The sequence below is a fragment of the Ranitomeya variabilis genome, chromosome 5, assembly GCF_051348905.1.
Source record: "Ranitomeya variabilis isolate aRanVar5 chromosome 5, aRanVar5.hap1, whole genome shotgun sequence".
NCBI classification, from domain to species: domain Eukaryota; kingdom Metazoa; phylum Chordata; class Amphibia; order Anura; family Dendrobatidae; genus Ranitomeya; species Ranitomeya variabilis.
Window position 1 is genome coordinate 555,402,179 of NC_135236.1, and position 17,834 is coordinate 555,420,012.

Genomic DNA, 17,834 nt, shown 5'->3' on the forward strand with positions numbered 1-17,834 from the left:
GTAGCCACATATGGATTAGCTGAATTGAATGGAGCTTGTCAGCTTGCAAATCTGCAGAAGTTCAGACTGCAACTCTGTGTTACAGACTCCAGGGTCAATTTAGAATTTTTGCTCTGGCTTTCACTGCAAATACAAATTTTGCCATATAAAAATCTGCTGCAAGATGTACCCTAAAATGTACCCTCAAATCAATAGGAAAGAATAAATATCTCTACATTTATTGCATTTTGCTTAGTGGTATTTTTTTACCCAAAAATCATCATCCTCTGGTAACAGCATTTTTCAATCTGCCCTAAAAAATGCATCAACACACATGGGGATAATTTAAAGGGAATCTGTCACCCCCTGGGACGTACAGTATATAATCTATATTTATAGAATTGCCTTGTAATGTTTTCATTTCCTGTTCTGACCAGATGTCACCGTATCCCAGAATTGAAGCGGAGGAAGTTCACCGACCGCCATATTGGGACACACAAGTGATGGGTGTCTCAGTATTGAAATTGATGCTGGTACCAACCTATTGTGCGGTACCACCAGCGGAACACCGTCGCACCACACACACTGTATATGCTGTACACACCACACACACACTCTATATGCCGCACACACCACACACACGCTCACACTCACGCGGCCTCTTGCGCGGTACCATCAGCGGAACACCATCACGAACACGCTGCCGCCGGGATCAGCCGAATGATTCACTGACTGCCGCCATCTTTGTACAAGAGGAGTGCATGCGCAGTTTTAATGTGACCGCCGCTATCTGTCGGCACAAAGATAGCGTCAGTCTGATTTACTACACCTGCGCGAATTACGCACAGGTGCAGTGAATCATTCAGCTGATCCCGGCAGCAGATGTGCGATGTGTCTACAGGCAGAGGAAGCCGGTCACATTAAAGGGGTTTTCCCACGAACGAAAGTGCATTTTAAAAATTGACTGTGTCTGACCGTGTACGGAGCATACCACATCTCCTGGGCAGGGGAGAAAGCAAAAGACAATACTGACATTACAGCAGGGGATCATAGTGGATTCATTTTGTGAGGTAAAACATTTCACTGACTGTTTTTAAAAAATATTTTACCACACAAAATGTCTCCTCTGCGATCTCCTGCTGTAATGTCAGTATTGTCTTTTGCTTCCTCCTCTGCTCAGGAGCTGTGGTATGTTCTGTACACGGTCAGACACAGACAATTTTGAAAATGAACTTTTGTTCGTGGGAAAACCCCTTTAAAAAGAAAATATCAACGCCAACATGGCTCCTCATAAAAAGTACGCCAATGACAATAAAAGGAAAGCAGCAAAGGCACAACGTCAAAGACGACAAAGGGCAAATGAGACTCTTGAAGAGCAACAGCATCGCTGGGACAAAAACAATGCATATAAGCGTAGGCGTCAAACACATGAGTACCCTGATGTAAAAATCATTAGATTATCACAGGATGCCATTAGGCAACAACAGCGCCGCATGCCTGCCCTCATCGTGACAATATCACCCTCCCGAGGTGATAGCATCGGGCCTCCATCTAGTCTGTTAATATGGGCATAAAGGTGATTGAAAAATGTAACTAGTCCTAACTGTATGCCTCATATTTGTGGTCATGTTGACAAATCTTATTTTATTTCTATATGCTAATGATTTCTTCCAGGCTCCTGGTCTTACGGTGCCTGGAAGAAATCCCAGCCTCCTGTCTTCATTATCATAAAACTCCCCTCCTATCAGCGTCATAGTGCCCTGTGATGCATAATGGTGGCCCCGGAATCATGCGCCCTACATACAGTATCTATTCCACCCTTTTTTGGGCATTGGCTTCTTTTCTGGGGCAGCTGAGAGCTGATTTTTTAGTCTGGGAGGGGGCCAATATCCATGGCCCTTTCTACGCTATTAATATCAACACATAGCTGTCTGCCTAACTGTTGCTGATTATTAATTATGGGGGGACCCCACATCATTTTTTGGGGAGACCCCGATTTTAGTGACCAGTAAAGGCTAAGTATACAGCTGTGAGATTATATTAATAGCCTGGGAAGCTCCATGGGTATTACCCCCTCCCAGGCTATAAACAACTGCCCCCAGCTGTCTGCTTTCCGTCTGCTGGTTAATAAAATTATGGGGTGTCCCACATCATTTTTTTTTCAGATATTTATTAAATACATGTACAGTAAGCAACTTAAGCACTGTGCTACTTATAGATGTCACTGACCTCTTTATATCTATTATATATACTGTATATATTCTATTCTGACTTGTCAAGCTGTTGCTTATGTGTCTGATGAAATGTCAGATTTGCAAGGAGATGGGTGCATAAAAATCGGATGGCACACGCTTGGTCCATGTGCTGTGCAATTTTTTTCTTGCATCCATTGACTAGTATTGGCGAGTCTCGTCTGATATACGAGGACAATTGCAGCATGCTGCGATTTTTTCTCAGTTCGATCTAAGCTAAAAAAAAATTGCAGATGAGCCAGGAATCATAACATTAGGCAGAGTGCAAACCAATTTTTTTTTATTGGCTTGTACTCGTTCGTTTTTCTCAGAAGTGAGTATGAGCCCTAATGAAGACTATTAAAAAAGTTGCAACATTATGCAACTAGGAATCAAATAAACAATAAACAAAAGTTTAAGTGAGGAGGTGTAAATAGCTTCTAACATCACTCTTTTCTGGCGTGAAACCATGTGTGGTTTGAAAATGTCCTTTTCTGCTAAACCTGTCTCTTTTCTTAAAAGCAGTTGGGTCTTAGCTACAGGAGGGGGACCAAAAGCAATAGAAATTTGTCTTACTCTGTAGCTGAAATCTACTGCAGTTTTGAACCATTTCTTTTTCTGGTGTACAGGCAACCAAATTTATTAGTAAGCGTGCGATTCTTAAAGAAGCACTCATAAAAGTTTGTATACCCCTAATATATAGCAATCATATTACCGTATATAGCACTGTGTACTTACAATTGCTCATTTTGTTGTTCTATCGTGACAATTCTTCTCTTTTCCATTAGGTCTATGACATCATGTGATTAAAAACTGACCATATGAATCCTTCTAAGCTTTATGTGGAAACAAGAGGTCAATTTTCTCTGCACAACTCTTAAGCCACTGCAAGAGTCCCTGGCGGGGGAAGGAAGTAGTTGAAGAGGGAATGATAAATGCAGCGACAAGAGACTTCCTGTTTCTACATAGAGTAAAGAGAAGAACTAGCAGGGTAGAAAGGCAAAATGAGCAACTGTAAGTACACAGTGCTATATAATATGATTGCAATATATTAGGTGGATAAAAACTTTGATGGGAGAGCTTCTTTATTAAATTTATTGTACCTTATTCCATTGAGTTTTAAGTTCAAAACTGGTAAACAAATTCCAGTCGTGATGAAAGAAGTCCAAAACACAAAAAGACAAGTGAAAACCCATGCACTTTTGGAAAATTGTGCATCTTTACATTGGAACAATGAAAAAAAAAACAACTTGTGCTTATGAAAGAGCAACACAGAAAAGTAGTGGGAAAGGCTAATTATATAGCGGTTTATGACCTGGGCCATACACAGAAGCCATAAACAGAATACATGGTTATAAAAGAGGAAAGATAAACACAGCTGTATGTCAGCCAGGATGGAAGCAATCTACTACTCAAATGTCTCCTGCAGGCCTGTTACACATCCTATAGCAGATATAGGATATTTTTCTGCTACGTTAAAATGTATACTTCAACATCACATACACTGATATTTACTGCATCTCCCTTTATACTTGTAAGAACGCAAATAAAATAGCTCATGTAACCCGAATGTTACATTTACAGCAGCAAATCTTGTTGGCAATCTCAGTGTGAGACACATTTGTACAAAGCCAACATGGTCAATATTTCACAGCCACTCATATGGGTTGTCACTTGCCCTAAAAATGGAGAGTTCTTTCCAGGATGACGACCAACCCCACTGATAGCCTGCTAAATCTGAAGCTTATGCTTTGAAAGCCTAAATTATACATATTTGTGGCAATATAGCTACATCACTGTATAAATGGAAACTTTCTAAAATATTTGATGGTTCCGTTCCTCACCGTTTCCACGATACTAGTTTGTGGCCAGTGAATGAGAACATTCTTATTATATTCACAGTTTGCACCTGAACATAGCATGTCCTGCTTTCATCTAAGTAGTGGATACCATTGTATCAGTATGGGCCATCCTCTGTGAGCTGCACAAATCTCTCTGCTAGTTTGCTGCAACGTATCCGTCACGCCAGCGACTATCACGCCTTTTCACGCCTGCCCTACTCAATGCATTCGCCACTCTGCACCTCCTTGTGTCAGGCTGCTGCACTGAGTCCTCATGCTGCACTTTCAAACCTTGCTGCATATCCCAGTAGTCTCCACCTGGCTGTAGGGAAGACGCAGCCAGATCCTGCAGAAATGTGACCATGCTGTGTCCTACAGGGTTTATCTTCCCAAGCCAATCCCCTGCCAGGCAAGGGATACATTAGGCAGCTCCTCACTTCTCACCTGACTGAGTAGGGAGCTTAGATTGTTTTGGCATTTGTCACTAGCGGCTTGCCAAGGTGTACCTCAGTTAAGTCTCCTCTGTTATAGACCCGGCTTGTCTATTCAAATCTCTCGATTCCTGAACCCGGCTTGTATAATGAACCTGTGCTGTCTGCCCTGATCCCAGACCGTGTGACTACACCTCTCTCTAGCCCTCTTTTACTCCATATTCCTGCTCTATGCCATGGGTCAGCTGCTGCAGTTGTGGGATTGCTTGAAGTGACACCTGCCAACTAGTGAAAACCAGGTTGTCGCATAGCCATGCCCCTCCAGGATAAGCCCGGCCCATGGCGCAGAGGGTCCAGACCCACCAGTGTTACAGTATCTATCACTCTGCAGTCACACATCTTTGTGTTAGCTCTTGGAGCACTACGCCACTTTCGTTACTACAGCCAGCTGGAGCTGTATCATCGAATTGATGGCCCATTCCCTAGGATACTGGAAGAGTGCCAGAAAGCCCTTATACGACAGATTTACTGTAACATCTATTTGGACGCATCCCTAGGCTTTTGTTTAATTACAAAAACTGAAATGTGGTGAACCCATAGGATGAGAATACTACAAAGCTGATCTGTAATGGAAGAGATGACCTCTAAATACAGTAGGTAACATCATGATAACAAGAAGTGAAAAGCTCCATTCTGTTTAACCTTGGTCAAATGAAGAGAATGGACCGGTTAAGTTTTTGTGATCGAGCAAGCAGCGTATATACCTTAAGAATAGTTTATGTACAACAAGGTCGGCCCTGACATCTCTTCCCAAGAAGGTAATAAATGCTGGAACAGTGCACCGACTTATCCATGACCTCAGTGTGTGCAAGCATGTGTCTATAGGCCCAGCTGTCACTGCCTCTCTGGGCTGTGACACCTTACATTACAAGACGCCATACACACGTCTGCAATGAAGATGTTTGCCTTAGGTTTTACAGTAGAGGTACCTAACCCGTTACTCAGAAACTACAGTTAGGGGATCTAGTCTGTCATTTAGCCAACAAATTACAATTCAGTGATTTCTTAGTGATGATCCTGATCACTAATTGTCAGACCTTTTCCTATGGCATTGGCTCATGCCCTTTAAGCTCAGATCAGGAGACAGCATGGTCCGTGTTCAAACCCTGGGTATAGAACTTATGAAACCAGCTTAAGGCTACCTTCACACGAGCGAACAAAAGAAAACATCCAGAAAACTCAAACTATTATTTTTTCTCATTTGTCTTCCGTATATTATTAATTTTTATATATCAGCCATTATTAAAAAGACCAACTTTCCTATTTTAATGAATTGCAATATATCTGTAAAAATTCAGATGTTATACGAATGATCAGCACGGAATCCAATTTTTTAGGGGCACCCATGTACTTGAATGAGCAAGACTAGAATCGACTACTGGCTGCGATTTTTATCACGAGCTGATTCAATCTGTAAAAAAAACATGCCTATTTGCACTGCCCACCTGAATGACATTGGTCTGGGTGCTGTCCATTTTTTTCACGGACAGTGGTCAGACTGAAAATACGGTCATGTAAAAGTCACACATGGCAGACTTGTTGCTGAATTTTCTAATACTGCTTAATTCATGTTAATGGGGTTTGAAGAAACCATTGTAAATGAGCAAAAAACCCTATGTATACGTATGAATGTGATTCTGCAAAAAAATCTGCATCAAGTGAATATGCCCTAAATTGTACAATTTCCCATTCAGGTGCCTGGAAAAATTTAGTTGACAAGCCCCAACTAACAGTAATAAGACAGAGAAATGATTGCTCTTCATTACAAAATACATACTGATCAACAGATCAGATCAGGCGCCCACTGCTGCCACCATGCGCTGCTTAAATCCATAAGATCTTGGCCTACTAAAAGGTGAGTATGACTAGTTGTCCAGTGGATCAAATCCTTGTTCCTAAAGATCTTTGAAAAAAAAAAAAACACTGGCAATACGGTGAAACTACTCTAACCCCAGATACAAGCTGGTATTGTTGGAAAGAGATTCCTTATTTTCACTCCATAGCGGGCATTCAAGTGCTTTGATAGGATGGGACCACCTCATCTTCACCTGCCTCTCTTCCCTTACTAATCTCACTAACTCATCCCTCCCCCTGTCTGACCACAACCTACTGACATTCTCTTCCCTCTCCTCTCCTAGTGCGCAACCCCCACTCCACAAACTCACTCACCCTCATCTCAAACACCTTAATTTACACTCATTCTCTGAGTCCCTTCTCCCTCTTACAGACATAGCTTCCTTCCATGACACAGATGCTGCTGCCACTTTTTATAACACCACAATTACAGCTACACTTGAATCGGTCGCCCCCTCACACATAGCAAAACTCGTACAATCATCAGGCAGCCCTGGCTGACCAGCCTGACCAAAGAACTGAGATGGGCTTCCAGGGTCGCTGAGAAGAGATGGAAGAGATCTCGTTCTGCTGAGCACTTTATCGCATACAAGCAGTCCCTCACCAGCTTCAAGTCCACTCTCACTGCCGCAAAACAAACCTACTTCTCATCTGTCATATCCTCCCTGACTCACAACCCTAAACAGCTCTTCAACACTTTAAATTCTCTACTCCGTCCCCCAGCACCTCCTCCCTCTCCTCTCATGTCTGCTGAAGACTTTGCCTCTTTCTTTAAGCAGAAGATCGATAACAACAGACAAAGCTTTGGCCCACAGCCCCAATGCCCTTCCTCTTGACTGCTCAGCCCTGTTCTTCCAAAGCCAGCTTTTCCACCATGACAGACGATCAGCTCTCCACCCGTCTGTCAAGATCACATCTCAACACTTGCACGATTGACCCGCTACCATCCCACCTCATCCATAACCTCGCCAAAGTCTTCATCTCTACCCTAACACAACTCTTCAACCCCTCACAAACGGTGTCTTGCTTTAAACATGAATCAATCACACCTATCCTCAAAAAACCCTCCTTCGACCCATCCTCTGAGTCCAGCTTTCGCCCGATATCCCTTCTCCCTTAAGCCTCAAAACTACTGGAACAGAATGTCCATCTTGAATTGTCCTCCCACCTCTCCTCCTGCTCCCTCTTTGACCAGTTACAATCTGGCTTCCAACCACATCACTCAACTGAAACTGCCCTAACTAAAGTGACCAACGACCTACTAACCGCCAAGAGCAAGCGACACTACTCTGTTCTCCTCCTCCTGGACTTGTCTTCTGACTTCAACACTGTGGACCATTTCTTCCTGTTACAGATTCTCTCATCTCTTGGCATCACAGACTTGGCCATATCCTGGATCTCATCATATCTAACAGAATGGACATTCAGTGTCTCCCTCTCCCACACCACCTCCTCATCTCGCCCCCTGTCTATCGGTGTTCCCCAAGGCTCAGTTCTAGGACCCCTACTCTTCTCCATCTACACCTTCGGCCTGGGACAGCTCATAGAATCCCACGGTGTACAATATCATCTCTACGCTGATGACACGCAGATCTACCTATCTGGACCTGACCTTACTTCCTTACTGACCAAAATCCCAAAATGTCTGTCGGCTATTTCATCTTTCTTTACTGCTCGCTTTCTAAAACTGAACATGGACAAAACAGAATTCATCATCTTTCCCCCACCTCACTCTACCCCTCCACCCGACCTATCCATCAATGTCAATGGCTGCTCACTTTCCCCAGTCCCGCACGCTAGGTGCCTCGGGGTGATCCTTGACTCTACCCTCTCTTTCAAGCCACATATCCAAGCCCTTGCCTCCTCCTGCCGATACCAACTCAAAAACATTTCCCGGATCCGTGCATTCCTTGACCATGAAACCACAAAAATACTAGTGCATGCCCTTATCATCTCCCACCTCGACTACTACAACCTTCTATCCTCCGGCCTCCCCTCTAGCACTCTGGCACCACTCCAATCCATCCTAATCTCTGCTGCCTGACTAATCCACCTGTCTCCCCGTTATTCCCCAGCCTCTCCTCTCTGCAAGGCCCTTCATTGGGTTCCTATTGCCCAGAGGCTACCTACACGCAACCTTCGATCCTCTCATGATCTCCTTCTCTACTCCTCTCTCATCTCTTCTTCCCACAGCCACATCCAAGACTTCTCCCGTGCTTCCCCTATACTCTGGAACTCTCTACCCCAACACATCAGGCTCTCGCCTACCACGGAAACCTTTAAAAGGAACCTGACGACCCACCTCTTCCGAAAAGCCTACAACCTGCAGTGATCCTCTGTCTGCTGAATCGCCACATGGCCAACTCTACCCTCTCCTAGTGTATAGTCACCCATCCCCTGGAGACTGTGAGCCCTCGCGGGCAGGGTCCTCTCTCCTCCTGTACTTGTGTGTGCCTTGTTTTACTCATTTTTATTGTACTTGTCTAGGTTTGCCCCATTCACGTGTAAAGCGCAGTGGAATAATTGGAGCTATAAAAATGTATAATAATAATAATAATAAAAATAATAATAATAGAAGCTTCTCTATTGACGGGTTCCCACATCGCTGACTTGCTGTGGATTTTACCTGCAGATTTAAAGGGTTATTCCGATTCTCATAAATTTGTTTTGTGGTATAGTGCTTATATATTATTATTATTATTATTATTTATTGTTATAGCGCCATTTATTCCATGGCGCTTTACAAGTGAGGAGGGGTATACATAATAAAAACAAGTACAATAATCTTAAACAATACAAGTCATAACTGGTACAGGAGGAGAGAGGACCCTGCCCGCGAAGGCTCACAATCTACAAATGCAAGCAATTTTGCAATTTACTGCTTACTACAAATTTCAGGCATTCAAAGAGATATTACCACTTTTCTTTCCAGCTTGTTGCATTGGAGACTGACCACCGCTGCTAGACATCAGAATATGCACGATGCATATAAGCTCCCTTCTATTAAGCTTATTAGCACTGTATTGAAGCTGGCCATTGTCACTGCAGAGCACGGTTACCGCCTAGTCCAGGACAGCTTTAGCACAGTGCTTACAACATACACAGCAGTGGTGGTGGTCAGTATCCTAGGTAACCAGCTGTAAACAAAGTAAGTGTTAACATTTATAGCTGTTCTTGAGATATTAATAAGGAGTAAATTGTGCTGATATCCATCTATGAAGACGGGAATAAATTAAGCCACAGATTCAAAATATCAGGGAAGTGGATAAGATTTGACAAGTCTCATTCACTTAGTTTAGATATCCTCCATGTGGAAATACGAGCATCCTGAGAATTCCCCAATCAGCAACATGCACATTGCAGAAATACAGCAGATTTACACAGCGGAGTTCAGCACTTTCAGTATAACAGGAGTGACATCTATTGTGAATCTGCAACTAAATCTGCATGTCAGGAGAACCTCACAGGGGATCTTGCCTTGAGACTATCTTTATGCTTGCTACTATCTGCAAAATAGAAGGAGGTTGTTCAAACACAGTATAAAGCCGGGGGCCCAGTAGAATATCACATCGGATGCGAGCGGGAGCCGAGTGTCAGTGCTCTGTGCTCCGATCCTCTTGCATCGGAGAATGGCAGCACAGGTGTGGAGGAGACGGTTAAAGTAATTTCTCCATCTCCTCCATTGTTGGCTGTACCTGGGTGACATCTGAGTGCAGTGCAATGTTTCACCCATAGACTTATATGGGTGCGTGCATACGATTCTCAGATGCAATCTCAGCCTGCTGCGATTGTTTTCTCATACTGAATTGGATTGCACTTGTCCGATTACTTCACACGTGGGAGCGAGCCCTAAGACTTAGGGTATGTGCACACCTCAGGATTTCTAGCAGAAATTTTCCTGACAAAAACCGGACATTTCTGCCAGAAATCAGCATGCTTTTTTTTCGCGGTTTTCATGCGTTTTTGACGTGTTTTTTGTGCGTTTTTCCAAATGCATAGCATTGCGGGAAAAACGTGGAAAACCTGCAAAATTAATGAACATGCTGCTTTTTTTTACCGCGATGCGTTTTTTTTGCGGAAAAAAACGCACCATGTGCTCAAAACATGCACAATGCATTCTAAATGATAGGATTCATAATGTATGCGTTTTTAATGAGTTTTTATCGCGAAACAAAACGCGAAAAAACCTGAACGTGTGCACATAGCTTTAGGCAGAAATCATACGTCCGACATTCACAGTCCGAGTACAGACATAGTATCAGCTGCAGGTCCTCAGACCTCATATATGGCTATGGCTATGGCTATGGCTATGGCTATGGGGCAGCTGAGCACAGACCAGGGCACCTGCAGCTAATCTAACCTTCCCAGCCCGTACTCACACGATGAATGTCAGACTTGTGAAACTCGCCTTATTATGTATTTTCTGGAGGGTTTTACGTGAGTTTTTTTGTTCCTCTTTTTTTAGCCAAAATCAAAATGAAATAGTTTTCTTTCTTGACCACAATGGGAAATGTGGCAGACCAAATGTTCAATAAACAGAAAGCGGATATTTCCTTCCAAACACCTGTTCACAGAAGGAAATGACAAACACATTCTAATTAGCTTGTTACAGTACGCTAATTACAAAGCAATGAGGTGGAGTGAGAATAATAAGGGGAGGCCTGAGAACAATTCCAGTAATTGGGGCTTTGGGAAGACAAAATGTGAAATAACACCTTCATACCTGGAAAGACGTGTGGACAGACACTGCATACAAGACTAGAAGTGTCTGACGCCATTCTCACGCCAACCCCCAACACAACCCCAAGCACACTCCTGTCTGAGCAGGACCTCCCCTCATACAAACATTAGGGCAGAACAAAATGCTTAGTGTGAAGGGAAATGATTGTCTGAACGTGGCACAGAAGCAAAACCAACAAACTTGGGAACAAAAGCTGCCCCACCCAGGGAAGAGGGTGTGAAGTGAACGGCAGACACTCCACTTTTCAGCCCCCCAAAGTATAAAAAAAAACTGGAGTGACCAGTGAACATTACACATGCCCTCCACCCATCATTCTATGGTTCCAGAGACACCCACCCAGCTGCCCACAGTCATGTACTCTGGCATGTCCCTCATGTGAAAGCCATTCACCCTTTCAGTGCTGGCACCCAGGTGACTTTCCCTCTGTGCTTTCTCACAGGTCAGTGCTAGACTGAAAAAATAGCAGAAACATATCAGTCATACGGTGATGTGAGTTATCTGTACAACTCTGTGGAATATGTCAGAGCTATAGACGAAAGCACCAATTAAGGAAACCTTTTCCTGGCAGTGTCAGGAAGTTACAATAGTATTAAGTGTCATAAAAAGCAATAGTTTCCCGAGACAAAAAATATGGCAACCAGCAGTTACCATTTATAGCCCTGCGGGTCTCCTCTGCAATAGAAGGGACATGGGCCTCGTCAGGCGGCACTCCCCTTTAGCTACGCCATCGCTGTAATAGGTGCCACACAGCCACATTTATTGCACATTTTGTCACATCTAAAAAATACTGAAGCCATTTTTTCTAAATGTGACGCCCCTTCATGTTATATCCTTAGAAGTATGATATACAGAATAATGTACGCACATACTGTATATGTATGTATAGAACCATGGGAGCAATTATGTACATAGTGTATATGGACTTAGATTGGAGTGTAACATGTATATATCGAGCCATGTGTATATATTCATGTGTGTACTGTACACGTGTATATACATTTGAGAGTACTGTACGTGTACACATAGTGTCATGTGTGTACTGTACGTGTATATATAGTGTCGTGTGTACTGTACGTGTATAAATAGTGTCATGTGTGTACTGTACGTGTATATAGTGTCATGTGTACTGTACGTGTATGTAGTGTCATGTGTGTACTGTACGTGTATGTATAGTGTCATGTGTACTGTACGTGTATATAGTGTCATGTGTGTACTGTACGTGTATATAGTGTCATGTGTACTGTACGTGTATGTAGTGTCATGTGTGTACTGTACGTGTATATAGTGTCATGTGTGTACTGTACGTGTAAATAGTGTCATGTGTGTACTGTACGTGTATGTATAGTGTCGTGTGTACTGTACGTGTATGTATAGTGTCATGTGTGTACTGTACATGTATAGTGTCATGTGTGTACTGTACATGTATAAATAGTGTCATGTATGTACTGTACGTGTATATAGTGTCATGTGTACTGTACGTGTATAGTGTCATGTGTGTACTGTACGTGTAAATAGTGTCATGTGTGTACTGTACGTGTATGTATAGTGTCATGTGTGTACTGTACGTGTATAGTGTCATGTGTGTACTGTACGTGTATAAATAGTGTCATGTGTGTACTGTACGTGTATATAGTGTCATGTGTACTGTACGTGTATGTAGTGTCATGTGTGTACTGTACGTGTATATAGTGTCATGTGTACTGTACGTGTATGTAGTGTCATGTGTGTACTGTACGTGTATGTATAGTGTCATGTGTGTACTGTACGTGTATATAGTGTCATGTGTGTACTGTACGTGTAAATAGTGTCATGTGTGTACTGTACGTGTATAAAGTGTCATGTGTACTGTACGTGTATATAGTGTCATGTGTGTACTGTACGTGTAAATAGTGTCATGTGTGTACTGTACGTGTATATATAGTGTCGTGTGTACTGTACGTGTATAAATAGTGTCGTGTGTACTGTACGTGTATATAGTGTCATGTGTACTGTACGTGTATAAAGTGTCGTGTGTACTGTACGTGTATATAGTGTCATGTGTACTGTACGTGTATGTAGTGTCATGTGTGTACTGTACGTGTATGTATAGTGTCATGTGTGTACTGTACGTGTATATAGTGTCATGTGTGTACTGTACGTGTAAATAGTGTCATGTGTGTACTGTACATGTATATATAGTGTCGTGTGTACTGTACGTGTATAAATAGTGCCGTGTGTACTGTACGTGTATATAGTGTCATGTGTACTGTACGTGTATAAAGTGTCGTGTGTACTGTACGTGTATGTAGTGTCATGTGTGTACTGTACGTGTATAAAGTGTCGTGTGTACTGTACGTGTATAGTGTCATGTGTGTACTATACGTGTATATAGTGTCATGTGTACTGTACGTGTATGTAGTGTCATGTGTGTACTGTACGTGTATGTATAGTGTCATGTGTGTACTGTACGTGTATATAGTGTCATGTGTGTACTGTATGTGTAAATAGTGTCATGTGTGTACTGTACGTGTATGTATAGTGTCATGTGTGTACTGTACGTGTATATATAGTGTCGTGTGTACTGTACGTGTATAAATAGTGTCATGTGTACTGTACGTGTATATAGTGTCATGTGTACTGTACGTGTATAAAGTGTCGTGTGTACTGTACGTGTATGCATAGTGTCATGTGTGTACTGTACGTGTATATAGTGTCATGTGTACTTTACGTGTATATAGTGTCATGTGTGTACCATACATGTATAAATAGTGTCATGTGTGTACTGTATGTGTATGTATAGTGTCATGTGTGTACTGTACATATATGTATAGTGTCATGTGTGTACTGTACGTGTATGTATAGTGTCATGTGTGTACTTTATGTGTATAGTGTCATGTGTGTACTGTACGTGTATATATAGTGTCATGTGTGTACTGTACGTGTATGTAGTGTTTTGTACTTTACCTGCATATACAGTGTTACGTGTGTACTGTACGTGTATATATTGTCATGTGTGTACTGTACGTGTATAGTGTCATGTGTGTACTATACATGTATATAGTGTCATGTGTGTACTGTATGTGTATATATAATGTCATGTGTACTGAACATGTGTATAGAATCGTGTACTGTACATGTATATATATAGTCGTGTGTACTGTACATGTGTATACATATATAGTCATGTAAGTACTGTACATGTATATAGTCGTGTATGTACTGTACATTTACATATGGATTACTTTATCTACTGTACAAGTATACATAGCATCATATAGGTACTGTACATGTGTATATACTCATGTATTTACTGTACAAGTATATCAATTCCTGTATTTACCACACACAAATATATATGGAATCATGTGTACCGAACATGTGTATATATAGTGTCATGTGTGTACTGTACATGTGTATATATAGCGTAATATGGGTACGGTACACGTATATATCGATTTGTGTGTACTATACACGTGTGTATATAGATTCCTGTATGTACTGTACATGTATATATAACGTAGATGTGTACTGTACAAGTGTGTGTATATGGAGTCGTGTGTGTAGTGTAGCTGTAGACAGTTGTGTGTGTACTGTACATATATATATATAGTTGTGTGTGTACTGTACTTGTATATATAGTCGTGTGCACTGTACTTGTATATGTATAGTTGTGTGTACTGTACGTGTATATATATATAGTCGTGTGTACTGTACGTGTATACATATATATAGTTGTGTGCACTGTACGTGTATATATAGTCGTGTGTATTGTACGTGTATATAGTCGTGTGTACTGTGCGTGTGTATATATATATATATATAGTCATGTGTACTGTACGTGGGTATGTGTATATATAGTCGTGTGTACTGTACGTGTATATATAGTCGTATGTACTGTACGTGTATATAGTCGTATGTGTATATATATAGTCGTGTGTACTGTACGTGTATATATAGTTGTATGTACTGTACGTGTATATAGTCGTATGTGTATATATATAGTCGTGTGTACTGTAAGTGTGTATATATATATATATATGTGTGTACTGTACGTGTATAAAGTCGTGTGTACTGTACGTGTATATACATTTGTGTGTACTGTACATGTATATATAAATAGTCGTGCGTACTGTACGTATATATAGTCGTGTGTACTGTACGTGGGTATGTATATATAGTCGTGTGTACTGTATGTGTATATAGTCGTAGGTGTATATATATATAGTTGTGTGTACTGTACGTGTATAAACATATATTTGTGCGTACTGTACATGTATATATAAATATAGTCGTGTGTACTGTACGTGTATATAGTCGTGTGTACTGTACATGTATATATATATTTTTGTGTGTGCTGTACGTGTATATATAACTATAGTCGTGTGTAATGTACCTGTATATAGTCGTGTGTACTGTACGTGTGTATATATATATGTATATATATATATATATATATATATATATATATATATATATAGTCGTGTATGTGTAGCATCCCATTTGATCTAACAGTGTAAGCACAAGCCATTCTAATGTGTCATGGAAATAGGACTCTTTACTTGCAGGAATTCCTGCCATGTAACCGGACACGTCCTATGTTTCTTGCTCCTCTCCTATTAGTAGAACTTTTCCAGCTTGCAGCCTTGTCCTCGCCAGGGAGCTGTGTGCCCGGCCAGCAGTGCCCGCTGATGGGAGTACATCTGCACAGTACTATCACGGCGACATCTTCCCCCTCAGCACGTTAGTGGTTAATAATGCGAGTCCCAGCAGTGCAGCCATAGCGGGCGGCAGCCACTCACCCTGGAGATGGACAGCGGCATGTTGAAGTCCTTGCCTCCCTGCAGGCGGAAGCCCCACGGGGCCGGTCCATCCAGGGTCACTTTGTAATCCTCCATGTCAGCAATCTGCAGAAGAGACAAGGCAGAGATGTGAGCAGTGCAGGGGGTATTGCCCGCAGCGGAGCCCCCACATCGGAGCCCGGGGGCCGCGCCAGTCACCCACTAGAGTCACCCACTAGAGCCGCCCCAGTCACCCACTAGAGTCACCCACTAGAGTCACCCACTAGAGCCGCCGCTGCACCTATGGGCGCTCCATGCACCTCCGCGTCCGCCGCAGTCTCAGCAGGAGCAGGCGGCGAGTCCTGCCCGCTCTCCCGGCCGGCGCCCAGGCTATATAAGGAGTGTAAGACGACACCGTGCCGGGGCCGGGGGATACGGGGAAGTGAATCATGCTGGGGTTTGGGAGGGACCAGCACAGCGCCACATTCCCGGCTGCTGTCGGGAGGGGGCACATTCCTCACACGGACCCAGGGATGGCTCAGTCAGGACCCGGCTCTGCAGCCAATGGGAGGCCCAGTGTGCCAGGCCCGAGCCCGGGCATTGCCCTAGCAGCTGGTCACTTAGCGGGCGGCGGGCCCACAGCGCCTCATCAGAGGTCCTATGTGGGGTGCCCTCCACTGTCCTAGAGAAAGTGTGCCACATAGAGCAAGGTGGCACCTAGGGCATGACTGCCCAGGGGCACAAATGGCATGACTGCCCAGGGGCACAAATGGCATGACTGCCCAGGGGCACAAATGGCATGACTGCCCAGGGGCACAAATGGCATGACTGCCCAGGGGCACAAATGGCATGACTGCCCAGGGGCACAAATGGCATGACTGCCCAGGGGCACAAATGGCATGACTGCCCAGGGGCACAAATGGCATGACTGCCCAGGGGCACAAATGGCATGACTGCCCAGGGGCACATATGGCATGACTACCTGGGACACGTGGTATGACTGCCCGGGGGTCACATATGGCAGACTACCCAGGGACACATATATTGAAGAAAACAGCCGCACTCAGGTTTGGATTTTTTAAATGCATAACAGGAGCAAAAAGTTTATTCAAGTCACCACAATGTTAAGGCAATTCGGAGAGGGACTCCGTGGAAGGTATAAAGTAGGTGAGTGCCTGGCTGCTCCAGCTCCTGCAGCATTCCCAGGGACATATCCCTTCCGTGCCATTCCGGATCTCCACATGCATTAACCATAGTCCAAACTGGGAATTTCTCCAGATTATCTACACTGCATCTCTGTTCTGCTATCCTTATCCTCTTCCAAGTGAGGTTTGACAAAGACCCACCACGGGGTCGAAACGTTGGCTACTCACCTACTTTATACCTACCACGGAGTCCCTCTCCTAATTGCCTTAACATTGTTGTGACTTGAATAAACTTTTTGCTCCTGTTATGCATTTAAAAAATCCAAACCTGAGTGCGGCTGTTTTCTTCAATATATGACTTTGTTTGGATCATTTCCACATCCAGCCAGCACCTATCTAACCATACACTGAGTGCACGCCTTCTCTATAACTTACCCGGGGACACATGGCATGACTACCCAGGGGCACATGTGGCTTGACTACCCGGGGGCACATATGGCATGACTGCCCAGTAGCACATGTGACAGGACTCTCCAGGGGACACATGCAGTATGACTCCCGGGGGGCACATGTGGCAGGACTGCCCAGTGGTACATGTGACAGGACTCCCCGGGGGGGGGGCAAATGTGGTATAACTCCCCGGTGGGCACATGTGGTATGACTTCCCGGGGGGCACATGCAGTATGACTGCCCGGGGGGCACATGCGGTATGACTGCCCAGGGGGCACATGCGGTATGACTGCCCCGGGGGCACATGCGGTATGACTGCCCCGGGGGCACATGTGGTATGACTGC

General features: G+C 43.5%; 1 protein-coding gene across 8 annotated transcripts in view; it reads right to left on the minus strand.

Annotated features, from left to right (window-relative positions):
* PDLIM7 (PDZ and LIM domain 7) overlaps positions 1–16,337 on the minus strand; it is a 124,914-nt gene extending 108,577 nt beyond the window's left edge. For 2 of the 8 annotated variants that reach the window (XM_077265924.1, XM_077265930.1), the window contains exons 1-2: positions 16,196–16,326; positions 15,916–16,020 (exon numbers count right to left, since the gene is read on the minus strand). In XM_077265924.1, coding sequence (XP_077122039.1) covers positions 15,916–16,011 — 96 coding nt within the window. In that variant the 5' untranslated portion in view covers positions 16,012–16,020; positions 16,196–16,326. Of the gene's footprint in view, positions 1–15,915; positions 16,021–16,117; positions 16,141–16,174 lie in introns of those variants that run through there. The other 6 variants (XM_077265923.1, XM_077265925.1, XM_077265927.1 and 3 more) reach the window with 6 other exon arrangements.
* Between the last annotated feature and the right edge of the window lie 1,497 nt (positions 16,338–17,834).